Source organism: Alosa sapidissima, chromosome 7, assembly GCF_018492685.1.
Source record: "Alosa sapidissima isolate fAloSap1 chromosome 7, fAloSap1.pri, whole genome shotgun sequence".
Lineage (NCBI taxonomy): Eukaryota > Metazoa > Chordata > Actinopteri > Clupeiformes > Clupeidae > Alosa > Alosa sapidissima.
The window spans coordinates 33316088-33333404 of NC_055963.1; the positions used below are offsets into that span (position 1 = coordinate 33316088).

General features: G+C 41.0%; 1 protein-coding gene across 2 annotated transcripts; it reads right to left on the minus strand.

The window, feature by feature from the left end:
* Positions 1 to 1038: 1038 nt before the first annotated feature.
* slc6a1a (solute carrier family 6 member 1a) lies at positions 1039 to 15964 on the minus strand. 2 transcript variants are annotated; one of them, XM_042097617.1, is made up of 15 exons: positions 15866 to 15964; positions 11800 to 12187; positions 11439 to 11570; positions 11178 to 11278; positions 10947 to 11056; positions 10667 to 10799; positions 10004 to 10138; positions 9771 to 9874; positions 8995 to 9119; positions 8640 to 8752; positions 6489 to 6620; positions 6118 to 6220; positions 5703 to 5803; positions 4440 to 4607; positions 1039 to 3303 (listed from the first exon to the last, which is right to left on the minus strand). In XM_042097617.1, the coding sequence occupies exons 2-15, from the start codon at positions 12029 to 12031 to the stop codon at positions 2926 to 2928; spliced, it is 2067 nt and encodes a 688-aa protein (XP_041953551.1). In that variant the 5' UTR covers positions 12032 to 12187; positions 15866 to 15964; the 3' UTR covers positions 1039 to 2925. The 2 variants fall into 2 exon arrangements, with proteins under 2 accessions (XP_041953551.1, XP_041953550.1); XM_042097616.1 differs by lacking the exon at positions 15866 to 15964 and adding an exon at positions 13115 to 13408.
* Positions 15965 to 17317: the final 1353 nt, after the last annotated feature.

Sequence of the window (17317 nt, forward strand, 5' to 3'; positions counted from 1 at the left end):
GGAAATGGAGGTAAAATGTGATTGTGTGTCGCTCTGTCGACAGTGACGTGTTGATAAAGGGCAAAAGCCGTGAACTGGCCCTGGGAAATGTTCGCCAGGGTTTAGTGTTGTTGCTAATTAAATTCTATTAACTTCACATTATAACTATTACGCAAAACTTATTGAAAGCGTGCTGGCATTACATAACTGTTCGCTTGCTTTGTTTTATTTGATGTACAAGCAGATACAGTAGCTGGCTAATATAGCAAGAAAGCTCCTCCTTGAGGTTTTTGTGTTTTTCAAAAAGGGAAAGGGGTGCAGAGATGGTGAATGGATTTTTCCAGTGCTGGGGCGCAGTGTGAATTCAGGAGCTGCCATCCTCTGTCTGCCTTACAGCAAAGCATCATGGATCAGCAGTTTGCTCTTCCTGTGCCCTCTCCCCCGGCCACACTGTGAGCCATTCTGAACTTTAAAAATAGGGACTTCACCAAGTGTGCAAAGAAATGCTAAATACTAGGCAGTGTCCTCTTCTTTTTGTCTCTGATACCTTTGCTTCCAGTGTGTTCTTTGTCACTCTCAGCGACATGGCTAGAAAGAACTCGTTGGGCTCTGGATTCGTGATACTTTTATGAGTACAATTTTTGTTTCTCTCTGTCTGTGCATATTGTTTAATTTTCCACAGCATTAGTGAATAAAATATTCTGCCCAACAGCATGCATTTCTCATGTTTAATCAATTGATGCATGTGTGTATGATGACATACAATGGAAGCAATGCTCACTTTGCAAAGCCCAATCTTCCTAGTGTTAATGTATGCATTCTGAAATTGCATGGCAAATTCTGAAGGGCTAGACTTGAAGCCCTCATGACTAGACTTGAACACCTCATATGTGAAGTACATGATGTACATGGTGACATGGTAAGGCGTGACGCGCATGGTGTACGTAAGATGTAATGTAAAAACAGATACATTACTTTCACCTTCAGTGATATGGAATAAATGGAATTTTGATTCCACATGATATAGAATACAATAACAACCACACAAGCAGAAAGAAATGTTTTGTAGAATCTTTATTTTTCATATTTTTGTATTTTTGTACAACATGACAATCGTGCTTTATCATATCACACCATTAATACATATCCTGTATATATTATGTTGTAGGCAGTGAAACAGTTAAAAATATACAAAACAATATTATTTCTTACTAGACATAGTTTCTATTTGTATATTAATCAACATTTTTATAATCATTGCCACTTCTTATAATTCTGTAAGATATGTGCTTTAGTTTCTGAGATCAAAATATTATTGCAGAAAACAGCAATTCCTTTAAAACTCTTCAACATTTAGACAGTAACTTCCAATGGATTACAAACATTCACAGATACGTGTTTCACACAGTACAGTTTTACAACAAAGCTCTAGAGAAAACTGTGGTTGTTAACTTTATACAAAATTCACAGGACATGTTTCACATCTCATGTAGTGGTTCAGCTCCTCAGAGTAAACACATTTCATTAGACTAAATGCTTTTCACGCACGCACTAGCTGCCGAAGAAGCAAACTATCACCGTCCAAACACACCATGGGAGTTGTCCGTCACATTAAAGCTTTGTGCTTTTGCTTCTCAGTACAGTGTCAGATACAGGAACAGCTAACCAACGTGTAAACTGCTGTCAATCAACCAATGACAGAATTGCCTGATTCATACTTAACATTATACACAGTTTCACTTAAACGCAAAATATTGGTAAATCATTGGGGTAGTTTTTGTTTGTTTGTTTATTTTTCTTTGACTGTGGCGTAAGGCCTTGTCTCCTTATAGAGCTGCTACTGTCAGGAGATATTTGTATCTTAGTCCACATGGTCCTGAGGAGACAGGCATACGTAAACAGGGCTGACTGCTCAGCATTTTTTCCTTTTTTCACTTTGATAGTCAGAGTCTAGATGGTGGCCGTCTCAGGGACAGACCCGGCCCAAACTTGGTCTGGATCCGCTCCATCGCCAGCTGTGCTTTAAGTTCTGGTATCATACGTATTTTTTTTCTATCTCACCCTGTATCTGTATTTACGATTATGAAATATGATTTACCCTGTGCTTTGATGACTACACACCGCATGGCATAGGTAGGTTTTTGCTTGTGTCTGTCTATGATTTGGTCCTTGATCACAACACTTATAGTACAAAACAGCCGAAAAAGAAGTCTAAAAACATCTCGATCGCATACGAGCTCTTTTTTTCTCCCTAAAGGAAAATAAAACAGTAACAGTCTCTGAAAACATATTAAACAACAGATAGTGGGTCACCCAAGGGCTTCTGCAATTAATTTTTTTTGTCTTTGTGCTTCATACTTTCTGAGTGAAGTGGACTAAATGCAAATAGGAGCTTCCTTCTGTAATAGACTCCAGTATTTAGGATTAGGGCTTGGTGTTATTATGTATGATCCCTTATTTTGGTCTTATCTCTTCCACTTTCTCATGGATTTTTTTTTCTTTTCATTTTCTGTTTTCTCTGTGCTTTTACTCTACTGTGCGGTCCTTAGATAGTGCTTGACTTCATAAGTAGGCCCAAATGCATTGCTATGCAAAAAGTTCTGTGCTTTTTAAATTCACATCACAGTTTTTTTTTACCACGTTTTCCCATTCTCTCCAGGCAGAGGATGATAAAGTTAATACGGAGTGGGATATTTCATGGACACTGACTCGTTGCTTTGCATTTGTAACACGTGCCAATGCAAACACGCTACACTGGCAGGGCAGGTTTTACAAATGCAAAACAAAAACAAACAAAAAAAGGAGATAATCAACGCAATTCATCACTATACTGATCACGTATGGCCCCTGGAGGTAGGTGATTCTATTATAAACATGGAAGTCCTTTTTTGTAATGTTCGTCTTTGATCACACTCTCTCAGCACGTGTCTGTGTCTTCACAGGTCTTTAGAGGTTTGCCTCTGCGGTGGCTGGACTGGCAGGATTGGTGGGACTAGTGGGGTTGGTGGGACTTGCGGGGTTGGCAGGGCTGGTCGGATTGCTCGGGTTGGCAGGGCTGGTGGCGGTGGGGCTGGCAGCGGCGGCCGGACTGGCAGCAGCGGTGGGGCTGGCGGCAGTGGCAGCAGCGGTGCCAGTCGGGCTGGTAGCAGGAGCCGGGCTGGCAGGGTTGGCAGCAGGCGTGGCGGCCGCTGTGGCAGCGGCTGCAGTGGTGGCCGTGGTGGTGGTGGTGGTGGTGGTGGTGACAGTGACTTCGGTTGGCTGTTGCTCAGGACCGTTCACCTGGGCCCGCTTCACGGCAGGTGGCTGAAGCATTATTCTGATACGCTGGAGGGGGTACAACAGACAGAGGCACACACACATATGCATCAGTGCACACATGCACACACACACACACAAACACACACACGCACAGATACACACAGAGGCATACATACACACACACAAACACACGTTTAGATGGTTTACGAGGACTGAAAGCTGTATAGGAATCAAAACATCTGTGCAAGTAATTAACAGTGCAGAGTACTTCAACTGTTTGTAAATATAGTCCTTATCAGTTAATTGAATTGAATATTAAGTTAATTGTATCTGTGAAGTTAGACGTTTTTTGGAATAAAAAATATGTGTCCTTTCTAAAATTCAGAGGCCTGCCATATAGCAACTGCAATTGGTATTCTAATGGCTGACAAATATGGTTCCAATTTTACTATCATAAATAAATCAAGGGCTTCTATTCTGTACTATTACTGAAACGAGGTTTAGACTAACCCTAGAAATGATTGATTTTTACTATCATCCAAAAAGAAAAAGCCTTAATGATTACTGGAGGAGGGGAAGGCCCACAAAACGAATGCAAGACAAGAACTAGCGTGCATGCATATGGATTTAAATAAAATAAACACCCAACAATTTGTATTTCTTTAAACTCTTTAGTGGCTCATCATAATAGTGTCTTTGTTGGATGCCTGCTGCAGCTACCCAGGCAATAATTTGATATTCTGCTAAATCAATCTTAGTCTTTCTCTAAAGTCAGTCAAAACTCAGAGTAAATTATTGATTGATGCCTAAATGCCAAATAAAAGGTTTTATTTCCACCATTTTCTATATGCAGTACTCATTAAATATATGACTCATTAAAGCCTTCAGTGGCACACCACTTTGATTGCTGTATGTGTTGGCCCACATAGTAATGGACTTAATGGGTAAGTTCATCCCATAACGGGACGCAGAAGGGTTTTGTCTACAGTCTTTGCAGATTACAGAGTACAGAGTTGCTTTATTTGCATGACAGATAGATTATAGATAGATTGATAGATTAAGAGTAATATAACCAATAAGACCACTAAAGAAAGATGTGGGTGTTAACAATAATGCAAATATAGAATGAACAATAGTAAAAACAATAATTAGATGATAGGTGTGTGAATGTATTCACTGTCGTGAACCCTAAGCTTCCTCACCTCCTTGTAAGTGCCCTTGAGGCCGAGGAACATGTAGACCATGTATCCAGGAATGAGGAGCATGGAGGACAGAGCCATGAGCCAACCAACTCCCTGGCCCCAGCCCGGGAACACGTAATCACCCATGGTCAGGGGCACCATCTGAACAGCGCTGAACAGGAACACTCCCTGGAAGAATTGAAGTCAAGTCACGTTTAATTTATGGAGCGTGATTACAGTTGTACATAGAGCACAATTACAGTTATGCAAAAACTGCTGCACAAGCCATATACTGTAGTAAAAGTAATATAACAACACAGCCACAATAAAGATGGCTGAAATTGAAACAGGAGGTGGTGACCATGTAGAGTTATTTCAATGTAATTAATCTGCACAATCTCATCCCACATACAGTACAACCATTGGTGAGTAAATTACTGTAGAATATGAATGATTATTCATCAGATTGCATGTGTGCTTGACAATAGGAAGTACACAACAAAAGCACAAACTCAGTATAGTAGCGTAATAGGAATCAGACAAAAATAATTGAGAAAGTTGGAGAAGGCTTATGGATGAAAATAGGAATTGCAAGCTTGCTACTGTGTGTATTAATTCATTAGGTCACATGTGAATATTGGTCCATTAAGGCCATGGAGAAAAGAAGGCTTAGTAAATCTCCAAACACCATTTTACAAGGGCATTTTATAAGGACTTTCTACACAGCGGTGTGGCAACAAAAATGCAATATCACTGGGGGAAACGAGGGCACTATAAATCGTATGGCAAGTAAATAAGAAAAATGTGTCCCCATATACTATAAGGGAGCAAGAAAATATTTGTCCCTGTATGAAAAAGCTTATAAGTCTACAAGATGATATTTTTAAGATCCTTTCAGCGAATCCATTTAACTCAGTGTTTCCTGCTGACTGGCTGGCTTTGTGGTAATAGATTTTGGAATCCTGTCTACACTAGACCGCAGTCACATTTCGCCCAGAGGAGTATGACATTTGTTTTTTCGCCCATCTCATGACATTTCTTCCAAAAAGACACACATGCACAGATCTTTACAGTGGGCTGGCTAATCCAAAATCAGCCCACTTCTCAAAGAGCCATCTGCCTCTACATCCTCTCTACCCTCATCTACCCTCAGTATGGAAAAGTAGTATGCCTATTTTAAGGTATCACCCTCCTCAAACATACTGAGTCTTCTTGATAAGCACAGTGTCGTGGATCTTTCCCAAATTTGTTCCCAGAAGGAAAAGTCCAGAGAGGTGTACTCACAGCAACGATGAGGGGTGTGAAGAACATCCAACACAACTTCCACCATATGCAGGGTTTGTAGCCGATCATCTCCTCAATATTGTCATAGAACTTGTTTGCACCTGTGTAATGAGAGACAACAGAGATTAAAAAAAAAAGCTGTGGTAGGCCTACAGTTCTTACTGTACATTTTCTTCATAATCTTCTTTCTTTTCTACATCTAATTGTTGTTCTCTTAGATTTACCAATAATTAATCATTTTGCACCATATAAGTCAGTGGTCCATGGTGTCTATCTGTGAAATGCGTACAGGCAAATGCCTATTTTTAGTGAGTTAGAAAGATATTTTATTGAAAGGGATATTTAAGAGGTCATTTTTGGTCAGTAGCTGTGTTAGCCAGATGTATCAGGGTACGTTTGTAGTAGAGGTACCCACCATAGAGCCAGGAGATGGAGATACACTCAAAGAAGACCAGGAAAAGCAGGCACATCCCACTGGCAGAGTAGTAGTCAAATAGCTTGAACACATAGAGGCCTCCCTGCAAACAAGAAATAAGACATCACTTACTAAAAACAAACTATATGTATGTGGTAATGGGGAAAAAAGAATAACCTTTTTGTACACTGTACACTGTATTCATTCCATTATATATTCATTGTAGACAGAGATGACAAAAATGTGGATGTGAGTAACAGGGAACAGGAACAGGTTTTTTTATTGCCAGCAGGCAGTTTTGTGTAAAAATGATTAAGTCAATAAAGGTATGGGTCCATTTTGTTACTGTGGTCTCCATAGAGTAGGTTCACCTGTGTGATGTTGGACAGGCCAATGATGTAGGACACGATGCAGACGCAGGCGATGAAGATCTCCCGCCGTTTCCTCAGGTGCCTGGGAAACTCATCCACCAGAGCAGTGATGAAACCCTCAACGGTACAGAACTAGAGTCCCAAAAAAACACACATAAAAAGTCAAATAAATATATAAACAGCAACGATAATAATAAATAAATACACAAGGCTGTCTGACAGGACAAATTCAGATACGACAACTTATCACGAGATGGGCACAGTGCTATTATATAAGTGCTCTCTTTTGGAGGCTAGTGCCACATCTCTCGTCCATCTCAATCTCTCCTCGCCTTCACTGGATGTCAAAGGGAATCAAATCAAAGGGTGTTTGTGTTACATGATCACACACGTGCTGGAGACTGAAATGTTGTTTCATTACCGTGTGCCAGAGATACCCCTGAAAATACTCCTCTCTACCTGATTCAAATCTTACTTTTTCTGAAAAAAATCATATCTGTTTTGTGTTGCCATGGTGCAGTCTTTGCTGTGGGTATAGTTTATGAGACGTCAATACAGAATCAGATAAATTAAATGAACAAATGGTATTTTCGGTATCATTTTGATAGATAATTCCCAATGAAAACAGCTGATTACCCCAAGGTTTTTTCTTCTTCGATTTGTTGATTATTACCCAGATGCAGAGTTGTGGTCTAATACTTGCTCATACAAGATATGTAGGGCAATCGAAAGCTGTTCATCTCACAAATCGTATTTTTAAATGCCACCTTTTTGAGAGAGATTAGCCAGCAGAAATGAGCACTGGCATTTAGCAAGGCTCTGTAAAATGGCTCGTACAGTTGGTCTTATCTCCTGCAGAGATACTGTGCACACACAGCCACAGCTAATGACACCCCATCCACCGCAGTGCACAATGTGAGACTCATGGGTTGCACAACCAAACAATGAAGACACAACCAGAGTGACCCATTTCTAAATGTCTAAGTAAACGTTCATCCATTACTAACCTGTCACGGTAGCTTAGACTCTCTCTCTGTCATCGTTCTACTGATTAAGTCTCTGCTGACTGCGAGACAGACATAAGCCATAAGATGCGGTGGCTGAGGAACAGCTAGCTATATCATTTCAAATCTAATGTCTACTTGACAAGATTTATACTGTCCTTGCATAACACTTCCATTGTCTGCCCTAAACTACATTTACAAATGTGTAGTATATTAGCCACCTGGCTACCCAAACAGCATGGAATTGCCATAAATGCATTGGGGCCATTCTGTATCGCATACATAAGGCCAGTGATCACATTGGCACCAAATGAATACACATATATTACACAAACGTCACATTACTATTGACCAAACTATAATGGTCAAAATATTACCTTGTATGACCCGTTAATCAATGGATTAATGGGTCATAACCTGGGTGATCAGTATGAGATCATTCAGAGGCAGGAAAAGTCTCATTGGTCTGAATGTTTGTGCCATTTTATCACTGACTATGTGAAACTCTAAGGATAACCATTTTATCACTATGTGAAACTCTAAGGATAACCATTTTATCACTGACTATCTGAAACTCTAAGGATAACCATTTTATCACATAATTCACATGAACAAAAGGGTCAGAGTGTTTTACGGTGTTGTACTGTAAAATATATTGTCAATATATAAGTCTGCCTTTTTTCCTGCTCCTCTGTTTTTAGTTCACCATCTGATTGCAGATGGAAGTTGGATATCTAAAACATAACCATATGTACGTATGTAACCATATGTTTAATGTGACCATTTTACCCATGTACACATTAAAAAATGCTCTCAGCCAAGTAATGTCAACTGATGGCTGAAGCTGTTACAACTGTTATGTGAACTCTGGCCTTTAGACGACGTACATATTCTACTTTCAGTGAGATAATTAATAGTGAGAATGAGCAAGATGAAGAAATGAACAAATGAATTGATTCATAGTGGCCAAGGGCTCTGGGGGGCTAATTGAGGTGATTTGAGAAGACGTAAACGGCTTGGGTGCAATTCCTCCACTGACCAGCAGAGGTGCTGTGATGATCATCTTCCAGGCACAAATGGAAATGAGCAGAAGTGTATGTGCTCATGTTTCTGGGACAGAGCATGCATACATTTTCCACATCCTTACCTGACTGTCAATCCCAAGCATGAGGAGCATGGAGAAGAACAAAATGGCCCACAGTGGAGAAATAGGCAGTTGGGTCACAGCTTCTGGGTAAGCCAGGAACGCCAGCCCCGGACCTGCAGAGAAGAACTTTTGTCAGTGATGATCACTCTCCCTCTCAGCCGTCAAGATGCCTGCTGCAGACACATTTTTCCTACTGATGAGGATAGATGCTAAATGAGAAAACATGCATTTTAGGTTATGTATTTTTGTTCTATCCATTTTTCAGCCAAGGTGGTCACAAACTGGTTACTGGTCTCAGCCAGACTGGTCTCTTGGGGGACAATAGGGTCATAGAGGCACAAAGGGGTTTGGTCACCTGAAGCAGCTACATCAGCTATTGATCTCTTAGTGACGTTGGCCATGAATCCAACAATGGAGAAAATGACCAGTCCAGCAAACATGCTTGTGCAGGAGTTGATACAACACACAATGATGGAGTCCCTGCAAGTGGAAAAAGAACCAGGGTTCATAATCAGTGAAAGATGTGACTTCTATCTTGCACTATTTCACAAGTCATCAACAATGCAACATTTTGTACAAATATGCAGATGCTGTTGAATATTAATCTGTAAAGAACACTAAACTCTTAAAAAACCTTTTACGTTGATAAACACTCTTAATTAGGTGTTCAAATGATACATTCTGCACCCTGCACTCAAGGCAACCCTGGCATGATAATGATTTTGTGTCAGCAAGTCTTCCATCAAAGTAACGATTCTGTAACACCAATTAATGTCTTCTTTGATTTTTAAGGTCCTGTCCAGCAGAGTCATTTCGTATTTCGTTCTACTCTGTCAAGTTAAATATCTTGTAACTACCACTACCTTACCTGTGGGTGCTCAACTGTTTACAGGCTATAGCTGTTAACATTATCATTGAACCTTTAAACTGTGTGTGTTCAACTCTGTGACTAAGCAACTGTAAACATTGATATTGAACCTTTTAACAGTGTGTGTTCCATTCTGTGACTAAGCACCTGTAAGCATTTTTATTGAACCTTTCAGCTGTGTGTGTTCAACTCTGTGACTACGTACCTGTAAACATTGTTATTGAACCTTTACACTGCATGTGTTCATCTCTGTGACTACATACCTGTAAACATTGTTATTGAATGGGTTGTAGCTCCCAAGGGCGATCAGTGAGCCCAGACCCAAACCATAAGAGAAGAAAATCTGAGTGGCTGCATCAAGCCACACCTGGTTTAGAAATAAGATAAGTAGAAACAGGTGAGGCAATTTATTTAAGAAAAAGACCTCTGACCACTACTGTTGAATGTTTTTTTTTCCTTCTTTCATCTGTATCAGGGGTTTTGAAACTAGCCTCACCTCGGACTCTTTGAGTTTTTCAAAATCTGGCGTTATGTAAAACAGTATGCCATCCGTGGCCCCGGGCAGAGTGATGCCACGGCAGAAGAGGATGAAGAGCATGAAGTATGGGTACGTGGCCGAGAAGTACACCACCTGCCAAAGCACAATCACCTGGTTAGTGCTCAGGAACACTTCCATTAAGGCTCTTAATTACTAATCATACCACGCTGCTTCTTGATTAGCTTTTTAATCATCCTTGCATGTGATGTACATTTGAGTGGGTGAAACCATATGCAAGGCAAGCTCAGAGGCCTTCAACTTCAACTGCAGTTAATGAGGCCATTCAAACAAATATGTTCATATTATATTCCACTGACTTCAGGAAATGTTTGGCTTATACACCTTCAAATTGAGGCATAAAAATGAAGGATAAAATTGAGGACGATTTGTAAAAAATCATTGTGTGGGCAACGATGAGATGTTATAATTGAGACACCAGTAAGAACAGGACTATGACAGATTGTCTTATGATTCTCGGGGTGGCGTGAATAATTCATGAGGTAATACAAGATGGATTAATATTGCATAACCGTCACCCATACCATGCCAAGCTGGCGCGCAACTGCGCACACACAGGCCAACCCCCCCCCCCCCCCCCCCCCACCCATCCACCCCCATTACCTTTCCAGTCCAACTGACACCTTTCCAGATGCAGAAGTACACAAGCACCCAGGCGATGGCCAGTGTGATAGCCAGTGGCACTCTGATCTGTCCTGGTTTTTCCAAGCCATCAGTTAGCTGATGCATGTTGCGTCTGTTGAAAGAGATCAAAGGGCAGAGACACCAGAGAAACTGTGACTTTTGTTTCCTGTCTATGTTTTGTCCCCTTTTACTTATTTTCTGCAGGTGATCATGTATTGCTGTTTTGCTTTGGAAAGAGATTATATGTTAAAGGTCTTACTCCCAAAACTCCACAACAGCACTGGTTAGGTTGGCTGTGTCTACAATGCTGTAGTTGGTGTAACACTTGTCAGTATTCCATTGATTATTGCAAGATTGCCATGGCAGGTCCTGTATGAGAGAGATGCATGGAAACTTTAATATTTAAACAAATGGAGTTTGTCTATTTGTTTTCACAATTTCTTGAAACAGATGTTTGGATTGTGTGGAGGGTTTTGCATCACAAACTTACAGTAGTGAAAGAGTTGTATAGATAGTACAAGGCCCAGGATATGATTACGATGTAGTATATGTTTAGCCAGAATGAAAGCACTGCAGCTGCAAGGCCAACACCTGCGATTTGAAAAGGACCGGTTATATAGGCTGCAATATATTTTACAAAGCACTGTGCTGTTGATTTTTCTCTCTGAATGATGCACAACATAATGGACTGCATTCCATACAACTTATGCTGTGCAACTGTGACCAATATTACCACAAAAATATTTTGTACCTTTGAACATTGGAGCAAGCTTCCATACTCCAAGTCCACCAATCGATGTGTATTGACCAAGAGAGCATTCCAAAAGAAACAAAGGCATTCCCGCAAAAATGAGCGTTAAAAAATAAGGGATCAAGAAGGCTCCTGCGTAAACAGATGAATTACACGTCAGTGAGAGTAGAAATGAGCAATACATTTAGCATGACATGAGACTGCCTCAGCAAAAATTACTCTGACACAGAAGAGATCCTGATTACACACTGGCAGACAAACAATAAACATTGGTTCGTATCCTACACATGAATAAAAGCAAACAAAACATTTATAGTCATCAAGTATGCTTTTACCAAAAAACACATAAAAACATATTCACCTCCACCATTTTTGCCACAAAGGTAAGGAAATCTCCAAACGTTTCCCAATCCAATGGCATAGCCAACGCACGATAATAAGAAATCAAATTTCCCTCCCCATGTTTCTCGAGCAGGGATATCCGATTTCTTCTCGTCTTTCGCCTCCGCCGTATTTGTCTTATCACTAGTTGATACTTCGTTCAATTCCGTCACAACTTGGCCATCTGAGGCTTTGGTGCCATTTGTCGCCATTTCTCTGGTTTTGGCAGAGGTCCTGGCAGCTGGACGTGAGATTTCAGCACCAGTCCACGTAGACAGCAGCTTCGCGGTTTAAGACCAAACCTTTCAACCAACTGTTTTGACAGATTGAAAACCGCACCGTGAGACAGCTCGTCGGTTGCCGTTAACCTAAAACAAGACAATTAAACCCTTAGTTTATTGACAGAGTATCCACTCTTCAAAAAAAACGAGTGACAAGCTATACATACAGTTCTACCCGACAGGGCTGGTGTTCTGAGGAATAGATCCTAAATACTTGGAAGACAGTCGGTCCTTTCATGGGTGGGATTTGCAATCAAACGTCTTAGATTTTATTGACAGACCATTTGTAAAGACTGTGACCGTCAATTTTCTCTTGCACACATGAGCAATATAGCCAATCTCATCTTACTCCTGAGAAAAGAGTTTTTTGCCAAAAACATACATAACAGACAGAGGGAGAGAGCCGATCGCCAGCTTTTGCTATTTATAATCAACAAATAATATTTTGCTCACACAGAATGTCTTCAAGAGAACTGATTCCATCAATTGTTTTAACGCCAAGTGAAAAATCAACATCGGTGTCAAAACTTTATGACAAATGTGCACGCTGAATCATTCCGTTCCGCGCATTTAGAAGCAAAAACATGATTCGTCCCTATGTCGCATGCAAATAATCATAAAGTGCGATTCATCACAAAATATTGTTATCTTTAAATGCATACCAATCGTTGTGTGCAAATGTTTTTGCATATGGAAGACTGCAATGTGTTCAAATGCTAAAACAATTATATCGAGTGAGACAAAGGAATGCCCAGAGCGCAAGCTTTACGCACCAGGCTGCATGGATCCGCTTCAACTGCGGAGCGCCAGACATTCAGCAGTAAATCTTTAATAGTCTCTTTACATTCTGTAATTGTGCATACAATATCGCGAACCACAACTACCACCATTTCCGACCGTTTTCCTTCAATCATCATACTTCAAAGCAATGCTGAACTTATATACTGACTTGAATACCTTGCGTCGCAACTTCCAGCTTCAGTCCAAATCGAAAACAAAAACCCATTTACTTACAACGAATTTTTGATCTCTGCCAGTGGGGTTTGGTTGGCTTCCACGAATTGTGCAATGAGGTATCCGTAGATTCCCCCCAAAGTTGTAAACTTCCAGTGTTACTTGGGACATAAATATATTTTCTTTCCATTAAAAGACTTGGAACAAAACAGTCCTGAGGGATGGCGCGCAAGTGTCTCGCTGCGGGGAGCTGTCCAGGGGCCAGTGGTGCTGAGGTCTTGGCTGGATCTACACGAGAAGAACCAGCTTCGCCCTGCGCGACTGTCTAACATCAACAAGCAGCAGCGTTACAGGGAGCACAATTCCCTACTCCCATCTACATAGCGTCAATGTCATCTGAAAGTCGACCCCCCCACTCCCGCCCTGAAGTACACACCAATACGCACATGCACACACATACATGTATAGTCGATTGACATATTCACCTACAATACCCGATATAGGTTTGTGGTTTCAATATTTCTTATACGTTTATTGTCACGTATTTTCATAGACCCAAAATTTCGTTTCAACTACAATATTAACAATTATCAAAACACCCCAAAGGTACACTTAGTGTCTGAGTACCTTTCTTGAGTAAACATATTATTGTATAGAAAACCAAAATAAGATTATGCAAGATGCAACAACAATCACTGTTTCTGGGAAATATTTGTTGTTTCAGATAAAAATGTTGCTTTTTTATTGATTGGAAACTATGAGGGAGATGGTCTCTCATTGGATGTACCATTGTCTTGGTGAGAAAATGAGCGATTCTCTTTTGAATGGCATTGAAGTTATCAAGAAAAGGTTGTCCTCTTTCTGTTCCACATCCCAGCGGCTCTTTTCAAAGGTTACCAAGGGAACCTAACCTCCTTCAGTTTCCATTATTCTGAAACCTACAAGGAGAAAGGAGACAATTCCAATACCATTTCTGTGCTAGGTGCTGTATACTCTGTATATATTTAATGCAAGGTATTTTATTGTCAGTAAAAAGAACAAGTTATAGTGGCAAGGGATAATATGATTTGCTTAACCACCATCAAAGAGCCATGTGGAATTTGCAGAGAAATTGGGGAGATTAATGTCAGAAATGCTACAGCCTCACACTATGGCTGGGGATGGCTGCTCCTTCCATTTTGCCAAGAAGCAGAGGATATGACAGGCGCATGGCTTATTTAATTAGATGGGAGCGTTGTTGCGTTGGGGGTCAGCGCGATAGCCTACAGTGCGAATCTTTCTCTTTTTTTTCTCCCTTGCATCTCACCACTGCTCTTGGTGCGAAGCTGAAATGGCACCAGATGGAGAAGCAACGAGGGGTGAACTAACCTACTAATGATACAACATAAAACTTAACATTTAAATTCCCATCTGGTTCCCTCTCCCTCTGGACATAGGGCTGTGAGAAACATGCCATGGATTTATGCACCTGCCATGGAACTGCAAGGGAGCGCGTGGCTGGCTGGTGGCACGGTCACTGGTGACATAATTAAAGGGTGAACTCTGGTCCATTTGCTGCCTAAACTCTGAGATTGTTTTACAGCCAATGGAGTGAAGAGTGATTTAACATCAACCTAAGCATGAACACTCTGAGCTCTGCCTCTCCTCTCTTGCTTTATTAACTAAAGTATATACCTCCCGGAGGAAAGAAAAATGTATGCGTGTATCACATTTTATTGTGATCACTGTGATTTCAATCACACTTCCACTGAATCCACGGTCACCAAAAATCTAACAGCCAAGTGCCCATACGGGGGCTTTTCTGATGGCGCTTCAGACATAAACATGAGCTTTTTAAGAACACTGAGATGGAGCCGCTTAAAGGATTTTTCTACAGCTACCGTGAGAAATTGGCTGAGGAGGGGGAGATTATAAAATGTGCTTGCCTTTATTAATCTCAAAACATCAAATGAACATACTAACACACACACAGACACACACAGACACACACACACACACACATCGTGTCCTGGTAGACGAGACAGACGCAATGTTTGCATCATACATCCTAAATATACAGGGGTATACCATTTCCCTGATTCTCTGTTAGGATTACGAATAAACTGATTAACATCATTCATTAATATGCTAATAATGAGCAATCCACATCATTTATTCATATTATTGCTGACTTGTTTTCTTCTAAAATAGAGGGGAGGAAAAACTGAACAGATCTGAACAGATTTCCATTTTCCTGCATAATGCAATGATGTGAATGCAGGCAAACTCCTAATTTGGTCGACCAGAGATCAGCAACAAAAAAAGAAGGGGGGAGTGTGTACAAGTGAATAAAGGAAGCACAGCTCATTTGCACCTTTAAATAGGCTACACGCGAGGCGCCATAGGTGTGCAAATATTTATTGTCCTGTGTCGCTACTTCTTGTCAAAAGCCTGGGATGGCCTCAGTGAGTTTGGAGTGGGTGCTCGAGTCAACTGCATTCCCACACACTAATCACATGCATTAACAGATGATCCAGTTATTATGGGGGAAGGTGGACAAAAACGTCACTCGTGCTACACGGGTCTTAACATGAAGACTTTCTCATCATCTCAGTCATTTGTCAGATTATGTGTGCCATCACTTCTTCCCCCACAATGTGCATGTGTGTGTGTGTGTGTGTTTTGGTGGTGGTGGTTGTTTTCTTGGCCATGATCTTGTGTCAATGCAATATGCAAAGCCCATCTGCTGTATTAGCCTTGTGGTTTTGTCCCCTTTTTCCTCTCATGATGCACCATATTTCACTGTTCCAAATAGCAAACTCACTGACCTACCTTCATGACATCTCCACCGTCGCCATACAGCACCCCACGGCGGGCAAGGTTGCAGAAAGACGAAGGAAGCAAAGGAAGACAGGAGTGACATAACCTGCCATGCCATCGACAACACTATCAGCCGGACGGTGTGTACATACCGTATGTGCTCTGCAAACGAAAGCACATAACCCCCGATAAACCAGTATGGGGCCACTAAATCGTTTCAAATTTTGTGCAAGTGTTGCTAGGCAACAGCATAATCGGTCTCAGCCTTTTCTCCTCTTATATTGGTATGTCTTGTGGGATTGCTCTGTGGAGACCATAGAAAATGTTTAATTAAGTTTTATAGGAACTCCATTTATGTGAATATTGAGGTTCAGAGGTTCAGATGAAAAATGTATGGCCCAGAAATCATTTTGAAGGAGAAAAAATCCATTTGTGTTTTTCTTCTCAACATGGCGACAGGCAGACCCAATCTCTGCCTCCGCAAGCACATTTTTTTTAATTTTTTTTTTTGCTGTGGGGTTCAGTGCCAGTGGCACTGCTTAAAGTATCAATGGTGCAACATTACCGTTCTCCCCAACATTACAGCCAAGTCTTACTGACCAGTCTCAGATTATATTGCCAGTACTAAAACTCACTGGACTCCACTCACTTTTGCAACTGAAAACAACCCAGAGTATAAATCACAGTTTAGCTGTCTAATGGGAAGGAGGAGGCTGATATGTGCTTTGCGCCAAACATTTGACAGGCAAATGTGTACTGTTATATCACATGCACACAGGCCTGTACGACCTGCAGCAGCATGTGTCAAATTACAAATCACACAGAGAACCGTTGCGAACGTCTCCTTCTCCTGTGTGTCCTGCTAATCTACCGCACTTGCCTGCATCACTATGGAAACTGACTTCTGCCAAGCTGCCCTGTCTGGAAGAGATGCGCAAAGAGTTGCGTCGCAAATTTTGGTCGAGGAGCTATCTCAGCAACACATTCTGGTGCCATGTTCCTCTCTGTTTCCCTATTTTCCCCCCTCTTACTCTCTCTCTCTCTCTCTCTCACTCTCTCTTTCTCTCTCTCTCTCTCTCTTGCTCTCTGTGTTTCTCTGTGTGTGTGTGTCTCCTATCTAGAGCACGGCGTGTTTGTAGCTGTCTATTGAGGACAAAGCCTCAGCAGCCGAGAGCTGAGGAGTCGGTCAGGACTGAAGTCTTCAGTGCATGAGAGGAGATAATCACAAACATGAGCTGTGCTGCAGCATTGCAGTGCACACAGTCAAATGGAAATAATTGGATTTTTTTTTGTTTTATTTTCTTGCAACAGTGTCATTTGTAATGTTCCAAATTTAAACACTAGACATAAAATCAATTAACGAATGTAAACAATTGCAAAATTGCATAATAGATGAATTCAAATAACATAAAAATAACAATGTTTGCGGGAGGGGGGCGGGGGTGTTTAAAGAAACGAATTATT